The sequence below is a fragment of the Artibeus jamaicensis genome, unplaced genomic scaffold, assembly GCF_021234435.1.
Source record: "Artibeus jamaicensis isolate MK-2021 breed Jamaican fruit bat unplaced genomic scaffold, CSHL_Jam_final contig_233, whole genome shotgun sequence".
Classification (NCBI taxonomy): domain Eukaryota; kingdom Metazoa; phylum Chordata; class Mammalia; order Chiroptera; family Phyllostomidae; genus Artibeus; species Artibeus jamaicensis.
The window spans coordinates 43283270-43304102 of record NW_026521486.1 but is presented as its reverse complement, the minus strand read 5'-3'; the positions used below and the strand labels follow the sequence as shown (position 1 = coordinate 43304102).

The 20833-nt window shown below is 35.4% G+C and overlaps 1 protein-coding gene across 6 annotated transcripts in view; it reads right to left on the bottom strand.

The window, feature by feature from the left end:
- Positions 1-20833, bottom strand: part of PPHLN1 (periphilin 1) — a 102490-nt gene that overhangs the window by 21825 nt on the left and 59832 nt on the right. For all 6 annotated transcript variants that reach the window (XM_053661874.1, XM_037135019.2, XM_053661870.1 and 3 more), the window contains one exon: positions 16347-16487. In XM_053661874.1, coding sequence (XP_053517849.1) covers positions 16347-16487 — 141 coding nt within the window. The remainder of the gene's footprint in view (positions 1-16346; positions 16488-20833) is intronic.

Below are 20833 nucleotides of genomic sequence, written 5' to 3'. Positions count from 1 at the left end.
GTAATGTGGGGGTTATAACTGAACCTTGGTTCACAGGGCTTTTGTGAGGACTATATGATAGAATGAGCAGAAACTACTTAATACTCAGAAACCATTCACTTAACAAACATTTGAGGGCGTACTAGTCAACAAATATTTGGGGACCTGCTATGTGCCAGCCTATCCAAGTAATAAGCAAAAAACAAAGTCCCTATTCTCAGGAAGCTTTCTTTTTTTGTGGAAGAGTAAACAATAAAATGTATGAAAACACATAAATGTATAGTTATGATAAGTGTTATAAAGGGAATAAAGTAGGTTCAGTGATGGAAGAACTACTTTGATTGGTCAGGGGGGATATGGAAAAGTTTTAGGGTAACACTTAAGCAGGAGTCTGAGAGGTGAGCAGTCAGAGAGAGTATTCTGGGCAGAAGTAGCACCATCAGCAAAGGACACCTGGCGGGGCAAAAGCATGCCCTACTGAGAGGCCAGTGTGACTGTAGCCCAATGAACCATGAGGGCAACTGAAAGAAATTTGGGAGAGGTGGCAGAAAGGCCCAGCAGATCTCTAGAGCAATAGTGAAAAAAACTTTGGGTTTTTACTTTATCTAAATATAACAGGAAGCCACCGCAGGGTTTCAGGCAGAGAAACCATTATATTTAACAGGTTTAAAAGTCAGGAAATAACCATAGCAACATTCTATTTGGTTTGGAAGATCTAGATTCAAAGCATTCTAGAGCACTGACACCTACCTTTGTTCAAAAATACTTTTCTTTATTCCTTTTAAAAGTGGAAAATTCTAAAATCTATTGGCCACTTCCTGCCTTAGTTATGTTTTTTTAAGATATCTCAAAAACATTAACAACTACAGCACCCCCCTTAAAATGCACCATGATCAAAAGCTACACTGAGTTATGGACATAAGTTTAATTTTGATCAACTGCCTCTTTAATTCTGAACTGCACAAGATGTAGCTGCTTGAAAAGCTGGGCAACAGAACTGGCCAAACTTCTAGCACATAAGTAACTGGATTAAAGACTATAAGAAGTAAGTTTGGTAATTTTTTTAATGTTCTCCCCCATAAAACCATCACCTCCATCTTATCGGTGAGCATTTTTTTGCTTATTTTGTAACATTTAAGGTGTTCTTCCTTGGTCAACTATAGATAAACAATCCGGTTTGCCTTTTCTACTCTTACTCAATGGATGCTGAATTACCTGACCCACCACGACCTCCTCAATCTCTTGTGTTGATGCCCATATCAACGCCCACCACTTGGGAGAGTCTAAGCCCTTTCCGCGCCCAATTCAGGAAGTCCAACCGCTGCCAGGACTTGCCCTCCCTATCCCATTTCCCCTTACTTTTAGCAAAACTGCCTCTCTCCTAAATTTATCTCTTCTCCTCCTCACAAATGCTACTTTATTCTACTTTGCCCCAGTCCCAGAACAAGATTTCTCTAAATTTTCAAGGTTAGTCCCTCCATCTGTGCTATTAATAGCCCTTCTTGCTTCATCAATTATTCCATCTTTTTTTTTTTTTACCTTCAGTCTCTCTCAAATTACCCTGTCACATGTGGCCAAGAATAAATAAGCAAATAAATAGGTCTCTGGGCTTTATTTATTCTCTTGTCACACACTCTCATGTAATTGTTATTCATTTCTGACTTGCCAGTCTATTTGAGGCTCTCATCCTTCACCTGAAGAGTAGCCAAACATTTTTGTACAAGCAAGCTAATCTTCAAAAAATAACTTGATCCTAAATAATATCTTGAGCCTAATTCTCATGTGTTTGAAATTCATCCATAAACCATACTGCCTATGAACATAATTCACACTCTTACCTAGCATTTAAATTTTCAACAATATATGGCCATAATCCATACATCCTCAGAAAACTACCTTGGGCTTGCTATCCACTCTCTTTTCTCTACCACAGTTTTTAGTCTTCCTCACACTACCTTAGTTCCTCATCTACTGCTTAGGGACTGTGCCCTTTAACCTGTGGGAGATGCATGCATTAATTCTGAGTGGTTAACACCAGAACGGAATTGTCATATACCAGTTGGGGTTGAATCAAAAAATATCCTTCCTGATTTACATCTTTTATAATAAAATTGTAATCATAAGTATAGCACTTTCCAGAGTTCTGCCAGTTGTTCAAGCATATTATCAGACCTGATGGGGGTCATGGGGACCCCCAAATTGGCAGCCACTTGGTCAGAATGTGAGGGAGCTGCCCCCCCCCAAATACAGCAAATGTCTAAAGTAAATGCAGTCTTGCTGGGGACCGTGCCCTTTGACTTATGGGGTCTACACTAACTTTGGGTGATTAATGACAGAGTGAAATGCAGTACACCAGTTTGGGTTAAAACAGGACACTTCCAAAGCCTTTCTACTGAATCAGGATGAATTTCCTGGGCTCATTATACAAGACTATTCAAGGTCCTTCTATTATACCACCATAAAGAGAATTTTGTAGATGTCTACTGTAGTAAGTCATAGTGATAAATGTTGTGACTAGGGAGTAGGGTTGGGGAATGAGGCCATTGGGGAGAGACTATAAAATACCCATGGAAGATATCATTTTGCCCAAAGCAAAGTACTTAAAATTGTTGACTATTCCCTATAGTTCCCTAATTTCTACCTTATGCTCAATCCATTCACCCTTATCTACAATCTTTGACCTCCTATCTCAACCTAGGATATTCCTACCTAAATTTTAAGGTACCAAGCAAATGTCACTTCAAAACTGAAGCCTGTTTCTTCTCACTGAAACTGATTTTTAAAAATCTCAGTTACAAGGAAAATAAGCCTAACAGAAAGCATTAAGTAAGGAATAGTCCCATTTCTACCATTTCTAGTATAAACTTGAAGGGGGTCAATTGGTCTTTTTAAACATGTAACACTTTATGTTCCAGGAAACTCCTGCCTAAAAAAAAAAAAACTTGGGAACACATTCCTTCAAAACCATAACTAGACTTCTGGTCAAAATGGTGGTGTAGATAAACACAGCTCCCCTCCTCACACAATCACAGCAAAAACTACAACTAAACTACAAAAACAACTATCACTCAGAACAGTTAGAAAATTGAGCTATATGGAAAGCCAACAACCAAAGAATTAAAGAAATCACCTTCATTTAGATGGGCACGAGGGGCAGAGATGTAGAACGCGCTGGTCCCACACCCACACGTGGTGGATAAAAGTCAGGGGGAATATCTAGGGAGTGAAGAGTCCCAGCCCCCACACCAGACGCCCCAGCCCTGGGTTCTAGTGCCAGGAAGATAAGTCCCCATAACTTCTGCCTGTAAAAACTGGCATGGGTTGGGGCAGCAGAAGAAAACTGCAGGATTCCCAGGCATCTCCTCTGAAAGGCCCACAATGGACTTCTACAAACTCGCTGCCTCTGGGCTCCAGCACCAGAGCAGCAGCCTGTGGCATATGGTGAGGAACTATAGAGTTTGGCATCAGAGCGAGGGTCAAGGACAGCTTCCTCCCAGAAAAACTCCAGAGGTCAAGCAGCAGCCACTGTTCCTTTTCTAAGCCTGTTTCCACACACAGCTAGAGTGCAAAGCGTGGCACCATTATCTAAGATTCCATCAACCTGGTTCACGTAGTTGCCCCACCATGGTGATTACCCAAGGCTCTGCCCCATCTCACTTATGGGCCCACCCAAGTAGTTACCAATGGCTTTTCTACATTAGGCCATGCTAGCAAGCAAGACAAGGAGTCAAAGCAGCTCTACCTAAGAGAAACAAACACAGCGTGGCTGCCACAATGGGGAGACAGAACTATGGCCCAAATGAAAGAGAGATCAAAACTCCAGAAAGAGAGCTAAATGAAATGGAGATAAGCAATCTATCAGATGCAGAGTTCAAAACACTGGGTATTAGGATGCTCAAGGAACTCAGTGGACACTTCAAAAGCATAAAAATGATCCAATCAGAAATGAAGGTTACATTAATTGAAATAAAAGTTTACAGGAAATCAACGGTGGAGTGGATGAAGCTGAGAATGAAATCAATGATCTGGAACTTAAGAAAGATAAAAACATTCAACCAGCAAGAAAAAAGAATAAAAACACAAAACAAAAACAAGGATAGAGTAAGAAGTCTCTGGGACAACTTCAAACACAAATGTTCACCTCATGGGGGTGCTAGAAGAAGAAGAGACAGAGTAAGAACTTGGAAATCTGAAAAAATAATGACAAAAAACTTCCCTAATTTGGTGAAGGAAATAGACATACATGTCAAGGAAGCACAGAAAATCTCAAACAAGTTGGGCCCAAAGAGGGCTACACACCAAGACACATCATAATTAAACTGCCAAAGGTTAAAGATAAAGAGAGAATCTTAAAAGCAGCAAGAGAAAAGCAGAGTGTTTACCCACAAAGGAGTGCCCATAAGACTATCAGCTGAAAAGCTTTCATTTGGAATGGAAGGGCAGATAAAGTGCTTCTCAGATAAGGTCAAGTTAAAGCAGTTCATCATCACCAAGCCCTTATTATATGAAATGTTAAAGGGACTTATCTAAGAAAAAGAAGATAAAAATATGAACAATAGAATGGCAGCAAACTCACAATTACTAAAAACCACACCTAAAACAAAAACAAAAACTAAGCAAACAACTAGAACAGGAACAGAATCACAGAAATGGAGATCACATGGAGGGTTATCAGCAGGGTAGTGGGAGGGGGAAAGGGGGAAAAGGTACAGAGAAAAAGAAGCATAAATGGTAGGTGAAAAATAGACGGGGGGAGGTTAATAAGAGTATAGGAAATGTAGAAGCCAAAGAACTTATATGGATGACCAATGGATATGAACTAAAGGGGGGGGTTGTCGGTGGGAGGGTATGTGCAGGGTGGAGGGGAATAAAGGGGGGGATGGGACAACTGTAATAGCATGATCAATAAAATATATTTTAAAAGACAGACAAATAAACAAATAAATAAATAAATAAATGGAAAAAATAGGCTATCGACTGATTTCTCAAAAGAAACTTTGCAGGCCAGAAGGGACTGGCAGAAAGTATTCAAAGTGATGAGAGGCAAAGACCTAGAAGCTTAGGTTACTTACTCTATCCAGCAAAACTATCATTTAGACTGGAAGGGCAGATAAAGTGCTTCCCAAAGTTAAGCTGAATAAGTTCATCATCACCAAGCTATTATTGTATGAAATGTTAAAGGGACTTATTTAAGAAAAAGAAGATCAAAACTACGAATATTAAAATGGCAATAAATTCATAACTATCAACAATTGAATCTAAAAACAAACTAAGCAAAAAAATCGAACAGAAACAGAATCATAGATATGGAGATCGCTGGATGCCTACCAGCTGGGAGGGGGAGGGAGAAGGGGAAGAATGGGGACGAAGGTGCAAGGGTTAAGAAGTACAAATTGCAACAAGAACAACTACAGAAAAGAAGTACAAATTGCAAGTAATAGAATAGGAAGTAGAGTAGCCAAAGAACTCATACTCATACCCCACGAACATGAACTAAGATGTGTGTGTGGCAAGGGAACAAGGGGTGGGGGCCGGGACATGGGGACTGCTGGAGGGAGTGGGGGGTGCTGGGTGGAGTTAATAGCATGATCAATAACATTTTTTAAAAGAAAAGCATAACTACCCTCTTGAAATAAGTGAAATTGTCAGCAGTCATAAATCAAGAAGCAGCAGCAAGAAACCAATGCAATAAGTTAGTATATATGGGTCCCGGCTGCCCTGGAAGAACACGGAACTCAGAGCCTGGTGGGGAAGGAGAGACATAACCTCTGTCCCTTTCAAGATACAATTGGATCTGAAGCCTCTCCAGAAAGCTAGAATTTTTGTGAGAGGATAAACTAGAAAAAAAGAAAACAAATAAAAATCATCTGTGAGTAAAAGAAAATGACACAGAAACCTCTCTGTCTTGATCTGGGCTCTAAGCAATGAATGCAGTTTCTTCTAAGAATTTATAAGCACAGGTCTATCTTCATATGCATTTGAAGTTGTAAAATATAAGCTCACAACTCCAAATACACATTCTATGAGGGAATATGATACTGTGAGCAAGTGCCAGCAGAAACATCATCTGTATTAAAGCCCTGAGACTTTATAGATATTAAAATTATCAGTTACAGAAAATAAGATATTTAAAGAAATAAGAGAGAATGAAAACATGAGCAATAATCTAATTCTAGGTAGATTTACAAAAAAAACCAATTGTTCAGTTTTTACAAATTGAACTTTCAAAAATGGAAAATACAACTGAAATTAAGAACTTAATACACAGGTTAAACGACAAATTAGAGACAATGGAAATAAGACTCAGAGTCTGAACAAAACAGTCATAATTTCAGATAACAAGAGACAGTAAAGATGAATGAAAAAAGTTTACGAGAAATGAAAAAAAGCTACCTACGTCCAACTGGGTTACATAAAATTAGAATAGAGAATGAGCAAAATTCAAGACATAAAAATTTATAAAATCCTAGCTCTAATGAAAAGTGTAATTCTCAGAGAGCATAAATTATCTTAAGCATAATAAATTTTAAAACAATCCATATCTAGACATTCAGAATGAAACTGTACATTAAAAGTAAATAAATTTTAAATTAAAAATAATCTCTCCCTTGCCCCTTCATAGGTTGTCATAAAGATCCAATTTTTTACATCAATGATAATTTTAACACCCATCTCAATATATATATATATTAGTCACATGTGATAAATGTATAAGAAATCCCTTCAATCTTGTCGACTCTGAAAACCATAAAAATTTGGCTGCATTTTTGCAACCAAATGAATGAAGGTGGTTTTGCTTCTTCCTTTACTTCTTAATTCCTTGAAGGAAACAATTCTTGAAGATTTACTCTAGAGAAATCAACCTAAAAATGGCAGAGCCAAACTACATGGGATTGAAGGTGTTTCGGACACTTCTACCATGTCCATTCATTGTTCTGTTAAACATTAAATGTGAGCTTACTATAGGCAAGGAACTCAGGATTAAGTGGGTAATTTTCTTTTCAGCCTATTAAAAAGGTAAGTAGCATTGCAGTTGAACATATGCTAGTTATGAGTATAAGAGGAAAAGGTGGTTTTTATTTTGGGCTGTGTAACTTTCATGGGCAAACAACAGTTGCTTGTGAAACTCATGAATTAAGTGAATAAAAAGATTTTCTAGAGTAAATAAAACAAAACTTAGAAAGTTAGACATGCTGCAAACAAACTATCCTCCCTTAATACCGGGTTTCAACTAAAACCCAATTAATTTAATTTTTGTTGACTCTGGCTTTTCAGTCACAATCAAGAATGTGCTGCATTATAACACATGTATTGAAAAATATTATTTTATTTTGTAACATTTTTTACTGTTGTTCAGGGACAGTTTTCTGCCTTCCCCACCTACCCTTGAAAAAAATATTTTTATGTTAGAACAAATTCTCTTGTGAGAAACTCCCATGCATTTCTTCAAGCTTGGTCCCAATAGTACCAAGAATTTTTACTGAAATAGCTTATGATTAACTATTTAAATAGAATAAATGAGTACTATTTAAAACCTCTAGATTAAAAAAAATCTCTACTAAGACCTCATCTGAACTGTAACTTTTAGACAGCAGAAACAATTACAAAGGGCTGAAAAACACATGTAGTGTATGTAACAGTTGTTGAAATAAGCACTAGTGGTTTTTCTTCTTAGCTTTGCTCAAATAGTGCCAATGAAAGATGCTAATAATAGAACAAAATTTCAGGGCAGAACAATGCAAACCATAATTAGAAATCAATGCAGTACAAAACTGTCAAAGTTCCTGGGCAAGAATTATAATTGAGAATCCTCAAAACAATATGTGTATGTACGTGTGTGTGAATATATAAATGCTGATGAAAGTAATGAATAGAGAGAAATAATCTTCAAAGTTAGAAACGGCCCTAAAGATAGAAATAAACACCACAATTCAATACAATCTATGAGGTATATACAGCAAAAGACAATGGAATGTCTATGTTTAGAAAAAAGTTCAGGAAAAATCTGATATAAAAAAGTGGTTTAATGGGAAAAGCACACATTGATGCTTCTCTCCCTCTCTTTCTCCCTCCCTACCCCTCCCTAAAAATAAATAAATAAAATCTTTTTTAAAAAGTCCTGGGCACCATTAGTAATCAGGGAAATGCAAATTAAAACCACAAGGCGCTATATTACATATAACAATATCGATGAGCCTCATAAAATACAATGTTGAACAAAAAACACAAGACACAATATATACTGTGTGATTCTATTTTACAAAGGTAAACTACAAAGCAGACGAACTACATGATAATGTTAGGAATGAATTTAGTGGTTACTTTTGGGGGAAGGGAGGAGGTTTCTGATTACCAGGGAGAGTAAAGGGGTTCCTGGGGTGCTGGTAATGTCGTGTTTCCCACCCTGAATGGCAGGAAGTGTTCACAAGTGTTTGCTTTGTGAGAAATCACTCAGGGTAACAATCAGGTTCTGAATGTCTTTCTGTATATTCATTGTAGATCATTAAAGTGAGTTCTTTAAAAAGTAAAGCATAATAGGAAACAGAGGAATTCAGCATAGTCAAACTTTAGCTAATCAGGAAATTAAATGATGCTGAACTGCTCATTTTCTCCCAAGTCTAGATAACTGAAGGATTAGAAATCTTAAATTTCAGATTTGAGGCAGACCAAAAAAAAAACCTATAAAAAATCTCCCAGATAATTCAAGTAAATAAGTATTCTAAACAAAAATAACATATACTACATTGTCTAATTTCCTGCAATAGTTTAAAAAATAAAGTAAAGAATATGGGGGAACAACAGCATAATGGAAAACAATATAATTGGCTTCTAATGAACCTGATGCTAAACAATCAACTTACTTCTAATCTTTAATTTCAAGTTAGACCTCAGTAGAACCATAAGATTTTCTTAGCGCAATTTTTAAAACTCCTTCTACAAATGTGATAAAAAGCAAATGGAAAATGTAAAAGCAAAACTGCAAAGTCTCCCAAAATAACAAGATATTTCATCATTAAATTATTTTTATATTTCATTTTTAACAAATGAGGGGAAAAAAAGAAAAAACAAAAAACAAGAACAGTAGTGGAAGGACAAGAAGTAAACAGCCCGACCCTGACACTGACCTAATATGGCCTCTCATAGTTAAACCTATGTAAGAAACTTGCTATAAAATATTCCTATGAAGTAATGTGGAAGTAGTCAATATTCCAAAGCTGAAAAGTAGCACACTACCTTAAACACTTCAATAGTGATTTTTCAATATACAAAGGGCGTTCACATAAAAGTTTAATTCTGAGAGTGTGTAACTGACCCATTCACCAAATGAGGAAAGGGGCTCTGAGAGGTGAAAACACTAGTTGGCAGCATCCAGTGTTATGCCACACTACCACTGACAAATGCCCTTCGTGCAAAGTACTCAGAGACTAAATAAAATTGCCAACTTGTATACAGGGAACTGAAGAGCAAAGGACAGTACAACAATTTGGAGCCACTGGAGAAAATCCATACCTAACACAGGTAGGCAGTGCAGGAAGAGCAGAGGTGAGAGAATGTAGCTCACGCCTGAGTTTATGCCACAGGAAACACCTGTGTTGGAGCTGCTTTATAACGGGGCACTTTTTGGCAAAGTAATGACACCCCCGGGGATAAGGTCCAAGATGGCCTCATCTCCTCCAGCAGCATTTTAAGCATGGCTCTCATTAGGCTCGCTATCTTTACTGTTAAATTTTATATTTTTATAAATAAGTAGTATCTTAACAGAGTCATCAATTTTCATATTTACAGGTTTACATCAGGTATAAAACAACTAGCTTATCTTTACATTTAAAGGCAGAGATGCTTGGATTTAATATTTCAAATATGACACAAATTACTCATGAAACAGTTTTTACACTCGCACTTCAGCAACAAGGTTCTGTAGTAGGGATGTGACCAGAATCTGAATGATGAATTATGTAACATTCAAACACTGAAATTTGGCCAGAATACATGATCTATTTTGTATGTGTTCTGGAATGAGATTTTTTTCAGAGGTAAACCTTATGTGAATGTATTTTCCTAAATCTATACATGTAAAGTCTGAACAAGTGGTTGGTAATAATGGACTGCTGAACACAGCAGGGCAGACTTGATGTCTAGACAAGATAGTGGTGAGAGCTGCACTTTTAAGAAGTTTGTTACTTGCTCGGATAAAGAAAGAAAAACAAAGACTGTTTCTATTATGGAAGGCTAGTATGAAATGCATATACAACAAAAGAGGTGCCACTAGTTTAGAAATAATTTCATTTTAACCCATCATGTGTTAAAAGCTGACTCCTTTCCATGTCCCCAACTCTCGTTAACATTTCAGGAAGATGGTACATTTGATTAGTTGTCTAGCCTTTTTATTTTAACAGTAAAACAAAAATATTCTATTGAGAAAGAAAGAACAGAAGCCAGTGAGAGTGCTAGGAGCCATCAGCTATTTATGTGGTGACGAAACCACGTATCGTAAGGGAGCCACAGAAAGAACACTGACTACATGTAACATCTTGCTTACTGAAGAAAACCTTTTCTGTACAACTCATTAGCTAATTAACTACCAATTAACAAACACTAATTAACTACTGACTTATCATAGCAATGGTGTATTTGAGTTTTCAAAAAACACTTTAACATAAAATCCTTCTGTCCTTATGAAGAGACTAAAGAAAATCTAGAACACCTAAAAATCTATAATTAAATCTGAAATTAGCTACACATAACAGCATATACATAAGAAGCAACCTTAGCTCTGTATTTTTAATATGATTTAGATTAGGAAGGGACCTGAGATTATTCAATCCAACTATTTTGAGAAAAAAAGAAAAGCTAGTAAGCAGTTCATATGGTCACAAAAATGGTGACTGCATAGAATTCATATTAAAATAAAAATCACCTATTAAGTAGTTTGATATAGACTTACAATAAAATTTTATTAACCTGTAAGGCTAATGGCCTAGATAGGCAACAAAATGATTTACAAGTCCATTTTATTTTCCTTAGCTAATTGGAGTAAGAGGTTCCTAGGTGTGTATTTGGTTGGAGTCCTTTTAAGTTAAAAGACAGAAAACAAAATAATCCCCCCCATCAAGTTTTTCTTAATACTCTCTCTGTTTGTATGTTTTAGAACATCCGATTGGCACCCTCTCTGGATTTAGAATTATTCCCATTGACATTTTAATTATAAATTATCATATAAATATATAATCAACCCTTAATTCAACAGATACTTACTTACAGGTAGAAATACCAGCATTTTCATAAAACAGAATTAGATTAGGATAATATTGACATAGCCAAAGAATTTTAAAAAATGAACATGCCTTCATGATACATGTTCTTTTCTTAGTTATTATCCACCACATAAGAAGAGACTTTTTCCTCATACAAATGATAATTTTCTGTGATTTGAGGAATACCATAAATAATGCATTTGAAGAGTATTTTCAGGCATACCCTGTAACTGTACTGGTTTTGATTATATTCACTATTTCTAGTAATATAATTTTTTTAAAGATTTTATTTACTTTTAGAGAGAGGGGAAGGGAGGAAGAAAGAAGGGGAGAGAAACATCAGAGTGTGGTTCCCTCTCATGCGCCTCTTACTGGGGACTAGGCCTGAAACCCAGGCATGTGTCCTGGCTGGCAATTGAACCAATGACCCTTTGGTCTGCAATCTGGCACTCAGTCCACTGAGTCACACCAGCCAGAGCTCTACCAATATAATTTTTAAGAATGGTTGACAATGATTGGCACTAAGCAAACAACTAACATTTTCTGCAATCATATACTTCAGTTATTCTCAAACTTGGCATGCCATTAAAGTCATGAGAGATTAAAAAGCATTCTGGTGATCTCTTACATAGTTATTTAAATCTACACAGTTCTTCATAAGACAAACACAGGCCTTCGACACCCACACTATTAAACCACCCCAAAACTGCTCATTTTAAGTATAATAACTTTTATTTTAAAAATACACATATAAAACTTTTTTTAAATGTGAAGAAATCAGAGGAACTGTGTTTTAAAACTTTATACGATGGATTATATATACATCTATTAATAGGGGACTAGATATACATACCTACTGACATAGAATGGTCCCTAAGATACACTGAATAAGCAACATGGTATGCCATTTGTATTTAAAGAACAAGTATGGAGACACAGAAACCAACTCTTTACTCATTTGGATTAACTGAGCTCCAGATGTGTGGGTGAGATGTATGCAAATGTGTTGTTTGCTTAGTGCCAATCATTGTACCACTTATGGAGAGCTCCGGGACATATGCACAAATAAATACTATATATAATTTATGTATATATACACATATATATATGCACATCACATATGAGTATACTTATATGCTAGGAAGAAACTGGGTAGCCAAGACTTAAGAGTAAGAAGCAAACTTGTTTTTCACTGCATAATCTCTTGTGCCTTTTGAATTTTACACTTCTATCTGTTATTACTTAAAATATAGCCTTCAGGGAATGGGTGGAGGATATTTAACATAAACCAAATCAGAGCACGTACTTCTGAGATATGACTGTAACTTTAGTTCCTAACTAAATCCTTATTACTGTCAGTATCGTAAACTATTCATAACTGAAAAGAAAGATGTTCAGAAATACTTGTTTGGCATGATGGTTATAGTGTTACAACTGTCGAAACTCATCCAAATGGCCTTGGCTGGTGTAGCTCAGTGGATTGAGCGCGGGCCTGCGAACCACACGATCACGGTTCGATTCCCAGTCAGGGCACATGCCTGGGTTGCAGGCTGGTTCCCAGCAGAGGACTCACGAGAGGCAACCATACATTGATATTTCTCTCCTTCTCTCCTTCCCTTCCCCTCTAAAGATAAATAAAATAAAATCTTAAAAAAAAACTCATCCAAATGAATATTTAAGATTTATGCATTTTATTGTATATAAATTATACCTATTTAAAAATTGATAGATTAGAACTACTTTAATTTACGTAACAGTAAGGTGGTAGTTTCAACCTTTAGGCACAGTATAAACTATAGAAGAATGTAAGAAAAGTCACCTCCTTCAAACTCCTTGTTTCTCTAAATATGGTCCACAGACTAATATTAGAACCATCATCATCTGGGACACTGTTAGAAATTCCAATCTCACATCCAGCCCAGATCCGCTGAGTCAGGGTAAGTATTTTAACAGGCTCCCCAAGTGATTTATGTGCATATTAAAGTTTGTGAAACTCTAATAAGCATTTAGCAGAATATTTACGGCAGAAATCAAAGAAGCTCTACAGATGTACAACAAAGGTAGAGAATCACAATTTAAGTCCTGGGCCTTGAGGGTGGAGAGATGGAAGATTCTTTGCTCAAGACTAGTTCGCACAGTCAAATATCTTAATAAATTCCAGCCACACAATGACTATCCTTAGTAGGTGTTTTATTAGGAGTATTTTAGCTACTCTGACACTCGTAGGCAAAAGATCTGCTAGGCAGAATAAGCATATGCATGTTATATATGTATATTCTAGATCCGCTCATATTATCTGATTCCATCTGAAGTGGAAGATAGGGAATAAAATACAGATCTTGTAATATCAGTGGGGAATTACAAAGAAACTTGTACCATAATTAAATGATGCTAGGACCCCAAGAAACAGAGTCTATAGCTAAGCACAATTTTATCAAGTATGATGGACCCTGCAAATCTTAAACACAAGAAAGTTCCAAAGAGTTAAAGTAAATATTGCTTTATCCCTGGAGGTGTAGTAGATGGAAGAAGGGTATATAATAATAGAAAATTTCAATTTGTGTGGTACGTTCAACTTAACAATTTGTTAAAAGACATGATTCTTCACTGGTAAAATATCAAGCAGTGAGATGTACTTTCAAATTAAATAATTCAGTAACCGTAAGTATGTTAGGACTTGAAAGATATCGGTCAAGGGATTAATGTCAAACACCTGAACCAGAGTATGAATCACCCATAACTTTGTGGGTTAAACTCTCTAGGAATTACTATAATAACAGGAGAAATTCTGAAATTTGCCCAAGTTCAGAAGCTAGGAAGTAAGAAAACTATCCCAATAATTAAATATAAAAGATGGCCCAAATCAGTTAAGATGAGTCAATATGGGGAAAAGGAGGGGGAGAATGATATACTACAGGATTCCAAAATATAAGGAGGCTAATTTCTTTTAATGTTTTGTGGCGAAAGAAATGTATGATATCCACTGAAATATATTCAAGTAAAAACAGGGTGATTTAGACGATCTCTAGCAACACAATATTCAGATACAACCTGGTGTCTTCTGGCTCAAGAATTGGAGACAGTGGTCTGCCATATCTGACCACAATCTTGGGAGCTTTGGCAAAAAGTACCTGTACCCTCAGCCTTACTGAATTTCTATATGCACAGGGATGAGATGGCAAAAATATGGCAAAGGACATATTTTCTAGCACTATACTTCCATATACATCCCCTTAAACATCAAATAACTGCATTTGTAGGCATTTTGAATTATACTAAATTTTGACCTGGAGACTTAGTTTATTTTATATTGTATACTGCTATAAGTTAATGACTTTTGGGGACTCAAGGGCTGAAGGATCTGATTTATATAAACCCTCAAAACATTATATGTGGTAATTTATCTTTGTAAGATATCTGAACATACTTGACAAAAAAGCAGCTCAAGTATTACACCAAAATTTACATTTTTACATTACTCTAAGCTTAATTTGTTTGGGGCTATTATTCTTTTTTAAAAGCACTTCAAGCATATGAAAAAATTATAAAGAAGTACTTCTGGCCCTGGCTGGTGTGGCTCAGTAGATTGAGCACTGACCTGTAAACCTAATGGTTGCTGGTTAGATTCCCAGTCAGGGTACTGCCTGGGTTGCAAGCCCAGTGCCGGGTTGTAAGGGACACGTGAGAGGCAACCGTGTGGGCAACCACTGATGTTTCTCTCCCACTCTTTCTCCTTCCCTGTCCCCCTCTCTAAAAATAAATAAATAAAATATTTTTTTTTAAAAAAAAGAGAAGCCACAAAGAAAAATAAATCAGAGTAAAAAGACAGAAGGGCAGTAATTTCATCCAGGGTAATGATATTTATATGCATACTGAAGATACATTCTTGTGTCTTCACAAGGTGAGTAAACCTTTTATCTATGTTCTCATTTAACTAGTATCTTGAAAGGCACCAATCCATCTTCACATCAAATGAAATATTTTCCCAGTTTCCATTTTCCTTATATTCCTCCAAGCATCTGATAGTGCTGATCACCTCCATTTTGAAATCCTACTGGTTTACATGACAAATTTCCTATCCATGTTCTTAACTTGAGCCATTCAGGTGGTATCAATATAAGCTGTACAACCACACCTAGAATTTAATTAATGTCTTCTCCTGTCCAACCAAGGCAAACAGATTTTAATTGATGTGGAATTGGACAGCACCTTGAGAAAAGATTTAATTCTGTTCTTAATTTCCCATAGTTTTTAGAAGGTTATATAACAATATAGTGACATTTACTCGAGGCACTGGAGAGAAACATCAAATGCAAACCCTTGTACAACATGTTACCTGGTATAAAGCTCTTTTACAGTTTATTCATTTACTCCTCATAAAGTGATAATACTCTATGAGGCAGGCAATATTTCCATACCAAAACACTTTAAATTTTGCTATGCATAATGAGCATAGTGAGGAGGATTGAAGAAAAAAATGACAACTATTTTTTTAATCTTCAGTAAGCCAAGGCCTCAAGGCTTACTCCATTCCAAAATTACATTTCACACTATAGGTTTTGTCCTGTAACTATTCCTTAAGCAAACTATTTAACCTATTAAACACAAGATATAGCTAGCAGGTTCTGTCCTGTGCTATTCCTTATGTGATCTATTTAATCTATTAAAAACAAGATCCTAACTTTCAAGAATGACATCATTAAAATTAGATTTAAATACCTATCATTTATTTTTCTTTAATATTTGAAAAATGCTTAATAGTATAGTGAAAAACATAAGAAACATCTGTAATCCCAATATTCAAAAAGTGTGCTCATATTTTATATTTATTTCTTTTAGCCCATCCCTATTAATTTTAATAGTTTTAAAATTACTCCATACTAACTAGAATATTAACATTCTCTGAAAAAGAAGCTTGCTCTTTATTTAGAGTAATAAATAAGTAAACAGGGTCAGGGACTAAACTGATCAAATGGTAAAATCAAATCAAACAACTTTTATAATTTTTAAAATTAATTTCAGAGTATTTATTCAATAACTATGTACTGTAAATACCATGTGCAAAGTGATAGGAACAAAAGATTATGTGCCCTAAGGACACTGGATTCTTACCTGTTCAATCTCTTTGGTTTTTGATGCTATTGCTTTAGAGCGACTGTTTAGCTGACTGTCCTCAAATAATTCTATGCCGTCTGCTGCATTTGACTCAGGTTCTTCTGGCTGGTCAATGAACAGTGGTGCTGTGGATCCTGCCTTTAAGAAAAATTTGAAATCTTTAATTGCTTTCTTAAAGAACATAGCATTTCAAGTGACTTGTATAGGCATTAACTGCAAATATACTAAGAGAACGTGCTAAATTTAACCTGTCTTAAGAAAATGCTTTCAATTTCAGTATGCATAATAAGCATATGTGAGGAGAATTGAAGAGGGATTAACTGGTAACTAAAAATTTTAGGTAACACAAAAATCTCTAGGCGTATTTCATTCCACATTTACATCTCCTGTTATATTAAGACACAGTTAGAAGGCGCTGTCCTATAACTATTCCTTAAGCAAACTATTTAAGAAACACTGAAGAGAAAAGGTCCAATCGGAACTGAAGGGCAGGTGTACACATACACATTATATTAAAAGGAACATGGAAAGGGCCCTCTTTTCAGAAGCTGAAACTACCTTGCTCCCGTGGCCTAAGAATTTACTGAAATAAATAAAAACAATCCCCAAAAGCAATAATGATCACTTGTATTTTAGAACAATCCATTGATGAATTATCCCACAAAAAGCCTACAGCCAATTATTTTACTTGATAAAAACATTTGATAAAATGAGAAAGACATGAGGAAAGACTATTATTTTAATCACACTCATTCGTTTCTTCATAACTTTACTGTATAATAAATTCCAAGCACTGCTCTAAGAACAATGGATATACTAATAAACAGAAGAGACAAAAGCTCTTGACTTTGTGTAGCTTGCAGTAAGCAGTAACTTAGAAGAGTAAACTGTTTGAGCTCATGTATTCAAATGGTGCATGTGTTAGGTGGGTGGGAGGTGAGGGAACAAATAAGAACTATGTACGTACTATAATGCAAGTTTATAAAATGCTTAGGACTTTTGTGATTGAAGTTGTGGCCAACAGCAGATTTAGAATAGTCACAGATATGTAGTAATTATTGGTACTCTTCACCAGTAAAAGCAGTGGCATTCCACACCTCGTGGTTGTATACTGCCACCACTTCTTCAGAGAACAACTCGGCAGCATTTATCCAAACTTAGCACATGTCCCTCTCACCCAGCAAAGTCAGAAAGAGAAAGGCAAATACTGTATGATCATACTTTTATGTGGAATCTTCAAAAAGAAAAAAAACATAGAAAAAAAAGATCAGATTTATGGTTACCAGAGGTGGGGGGGTGTGGGTGGGAATGTGTGTGTGTGGGGGTGGGAACTGGATGAAGATGGTCAAAAGGTACAAACTCCCAGCTACAAGATAAATAGTACTGAGTGTGCACACTGACCTAAGGTATATTTGAAAGTTGCTAAGAGAGCAAATCCCAAGAATTCTCATTGTAAGGGAAAATATATATAAATTTTCTTTTTGGAGGGTAGCTAAATGAGATGATGGATATTAACTAAACTTATTATGGTAATCATTTCACTATATATATATGTGTGTGTATATATATGTCATTATGCTATATACCTTAAATTTATAAAGTTGTTTATCAATTGTATCTCAATAAAACTGCAGAGAAAGCTTATTAAGAATTAAATTTAGTTCAATTAATTAGATATAAAATCCAAGGTACTGTAGAGAAAACAAGTGCTTTGAATCACAGTCAATATATAGAACTAGACAAGTAAAAATAAGTTGCTTTAATAAAGGCAATATAAGGTCATCAGTGAAATACAAATGGTATAAAATCTTACCATAGGAAGGGGAGAAAAATGGAATCAAGAAAGAACTTGAGTCTTGTTATCTCAAGCACTAATGACTCCACTAAATGAATGTGGATGAGGAAAATGAAGTGGGCATTCTACACTGGGGACAGAATAAGCAGAGATACTAAAGCAAAAAATGACACTTTATTTTTATCTATTGGTATTTTTAGAGAGAGAGAGAGAGATTGATTCGTTGTTGCATTTATTTATGCATTCCTTGGTCGATTCTTGTATGTGCCCTGATCAGAGATCGATTCTCCAAATTTGATATATTGGGACAATGCTCTAACCAACTGAGGGCCCGTCCAGGGCCGGAAAATGACACCTTATATGTGGGGAAAAAAATGATACCTTATATGTGCAAAAATTCACATTTTCACACTCAAATAAAAATGTTTAAATTATCTTCTACAACAAAAAACATCCTGCTCTACTGTAATATTCTAATAGCCTTTAAATAATTTGCTTTTAGTTCTGATACCCAAAAGCAAACTCTCCTGCCCGTTTGTTTCAGGAGAGTTAATTATATCCCTGCAAAACTCACTTGACTGTAAACTCCTTGACAGCGAGGACGGTGTCTATAATGCAAGTTTGACACCAGTAGATGATTTTAACCAACTCTGAGAAAGCCAGTACAGTATTATTTTCTGAAACGTGCTTTAAAACACTAATCTTAAAATATGCACTGTGAAAAAATTTTCATGTTTGATAAATTATGCAAATTTTATTATTCGTCCTCCTTTCACAGACCACAGTTGAGCACATTAACATATTAAAAAATCTCTAAAAAGTGCTGAATAATTAAAATCAACCTAACTTTTCCCAAACATACGGGCTAAAAGAATCTATCCTTCCTCAGATTATTAACACCCTTCAGAATTACTATTTTATCAAATACTTTGGGAAATTCTATATTAGTGGCCACAAGGTAAAATTATAAAACTAACCAGAAGAATGAAGTACAACATTCCTGAATATTTATTTGTATCACTAAAAATACAATTAATTTCATTGAACCTCACCTAAAAACTACCTGGTCTCCCAAACAAATTGCTTAAACCTATATTGGTGGCAGCAAGAGAAAAGAAACTGGAAACCTAAATGTTTAATCTCTCTCTACTCATAAAAATAAACCTACACAATGTTTCTGAAGTACACAGTTATTTAAACAGCTAATATAAAATACTGTCACAACTAAATTTATATATGCATACACACACATACACACAGTGCTATACCAAACTCTTTCCAAGCACCAAAGTCCTTTTTTCTTCCAGTTTATTCTTTCAAATAAGATGTGAGTTTACAGAACCAAGGTCAAAATTCTCAAAAAGTCTATATTACAAACAGCATGGATCACTGAAATATGTAATTATTTAACAACTACCCAAGAACAAATGTTAACTATCTGAGCAAAATGTTAATGAGATATGGTGGAATTAAGCTTTTCAACAAAAAAAACAGAATACAAAATATTTAAATAAAAAACAGTATAAAATAAAAATTTCTCAACTGCTTTATTTCCAGCATGAAAAAGTATCAACGTAACCTGAAAAATACTTTCCATAATGCTACGACCTTAATGCTGCTTCTCAACACTAATGGCATACAACCAGCAACGAACATACTGAAGTTAACTCATTCTCCTCTCCCTCGCTTTGCCTCTGGCTCAACAGAGATCACATCTGATCTATGACACGCCTTACAGGTATTTTTAGGGTTACTTACTTTTCATTAATTCAAAATCTAGGAAATTGTGGGCATGTTTTAAAGAAAAAATAAGGAGGTTTGAAAAAAGTCTATCTAGATCCAGTGTCACTGCCTATTCAGTCAAGAACCAGTCAAGCAATAATAAATGAATTTAAGTAGAATGTTTAAAATCTGGGAAAGGTAAACAGTGATTTATTTTAACTTAAGAGATTAAAAAATGATGCAGATGGGTAAGAGAGAATAAACACCGGGTCCAGCAGAAGTAAGGCCTGCTTGAGTGTGGCTGGTAAGATAATATGTGTGTAATAATTTATAGTTTTAATTTGAACATTTTACCTAAAATGTCATATGGTGTGCTTGAGTGTGATATTGTTATGTTACAGATTACACGCTTATGATTTTGTAATTTAAAAAAGGGGTGTTATTTGTGCTGGACCCTGTGTATTTTAATAAAAACCTTGCTAATTTGAAGATACAGTATTTAACAAACAACAATGTAGTGTTTTGGGAGGTTTTTTTTATTTTAAGTACCCCGAGAAAAGTGATCAGTTCTCCAAAACAACAATTTTGAAGCATTTACATCTATTACTGATATAAAAACCATTATTCTAAATTATCAAAGAAAATAAGCAAAATGACCATATTAAATGTATCTCCATATTATTCATGCATTTAAATAGTACTAGAAAGATACCAAAGAGGAACAGCTTGATGTTTTTGAACAATTTACTGAAAAATCTGTATCAATATTGATTTTATGGCTACAATAACATGAAAACCTTGACCTACATAGGAATAATTGATACTTAAATTACAAATAAAAAGAAAGCCTCCGTTTGCATAAGTCTGGGTCGGGTCAGTGCTGCTTTGTCCTGCCCAAGAGCATGTGCATTAGCTATTTTGGAAAGGGTCTTTTCCTAGCCTATGAAGAAGTACTTAGGTACATAAT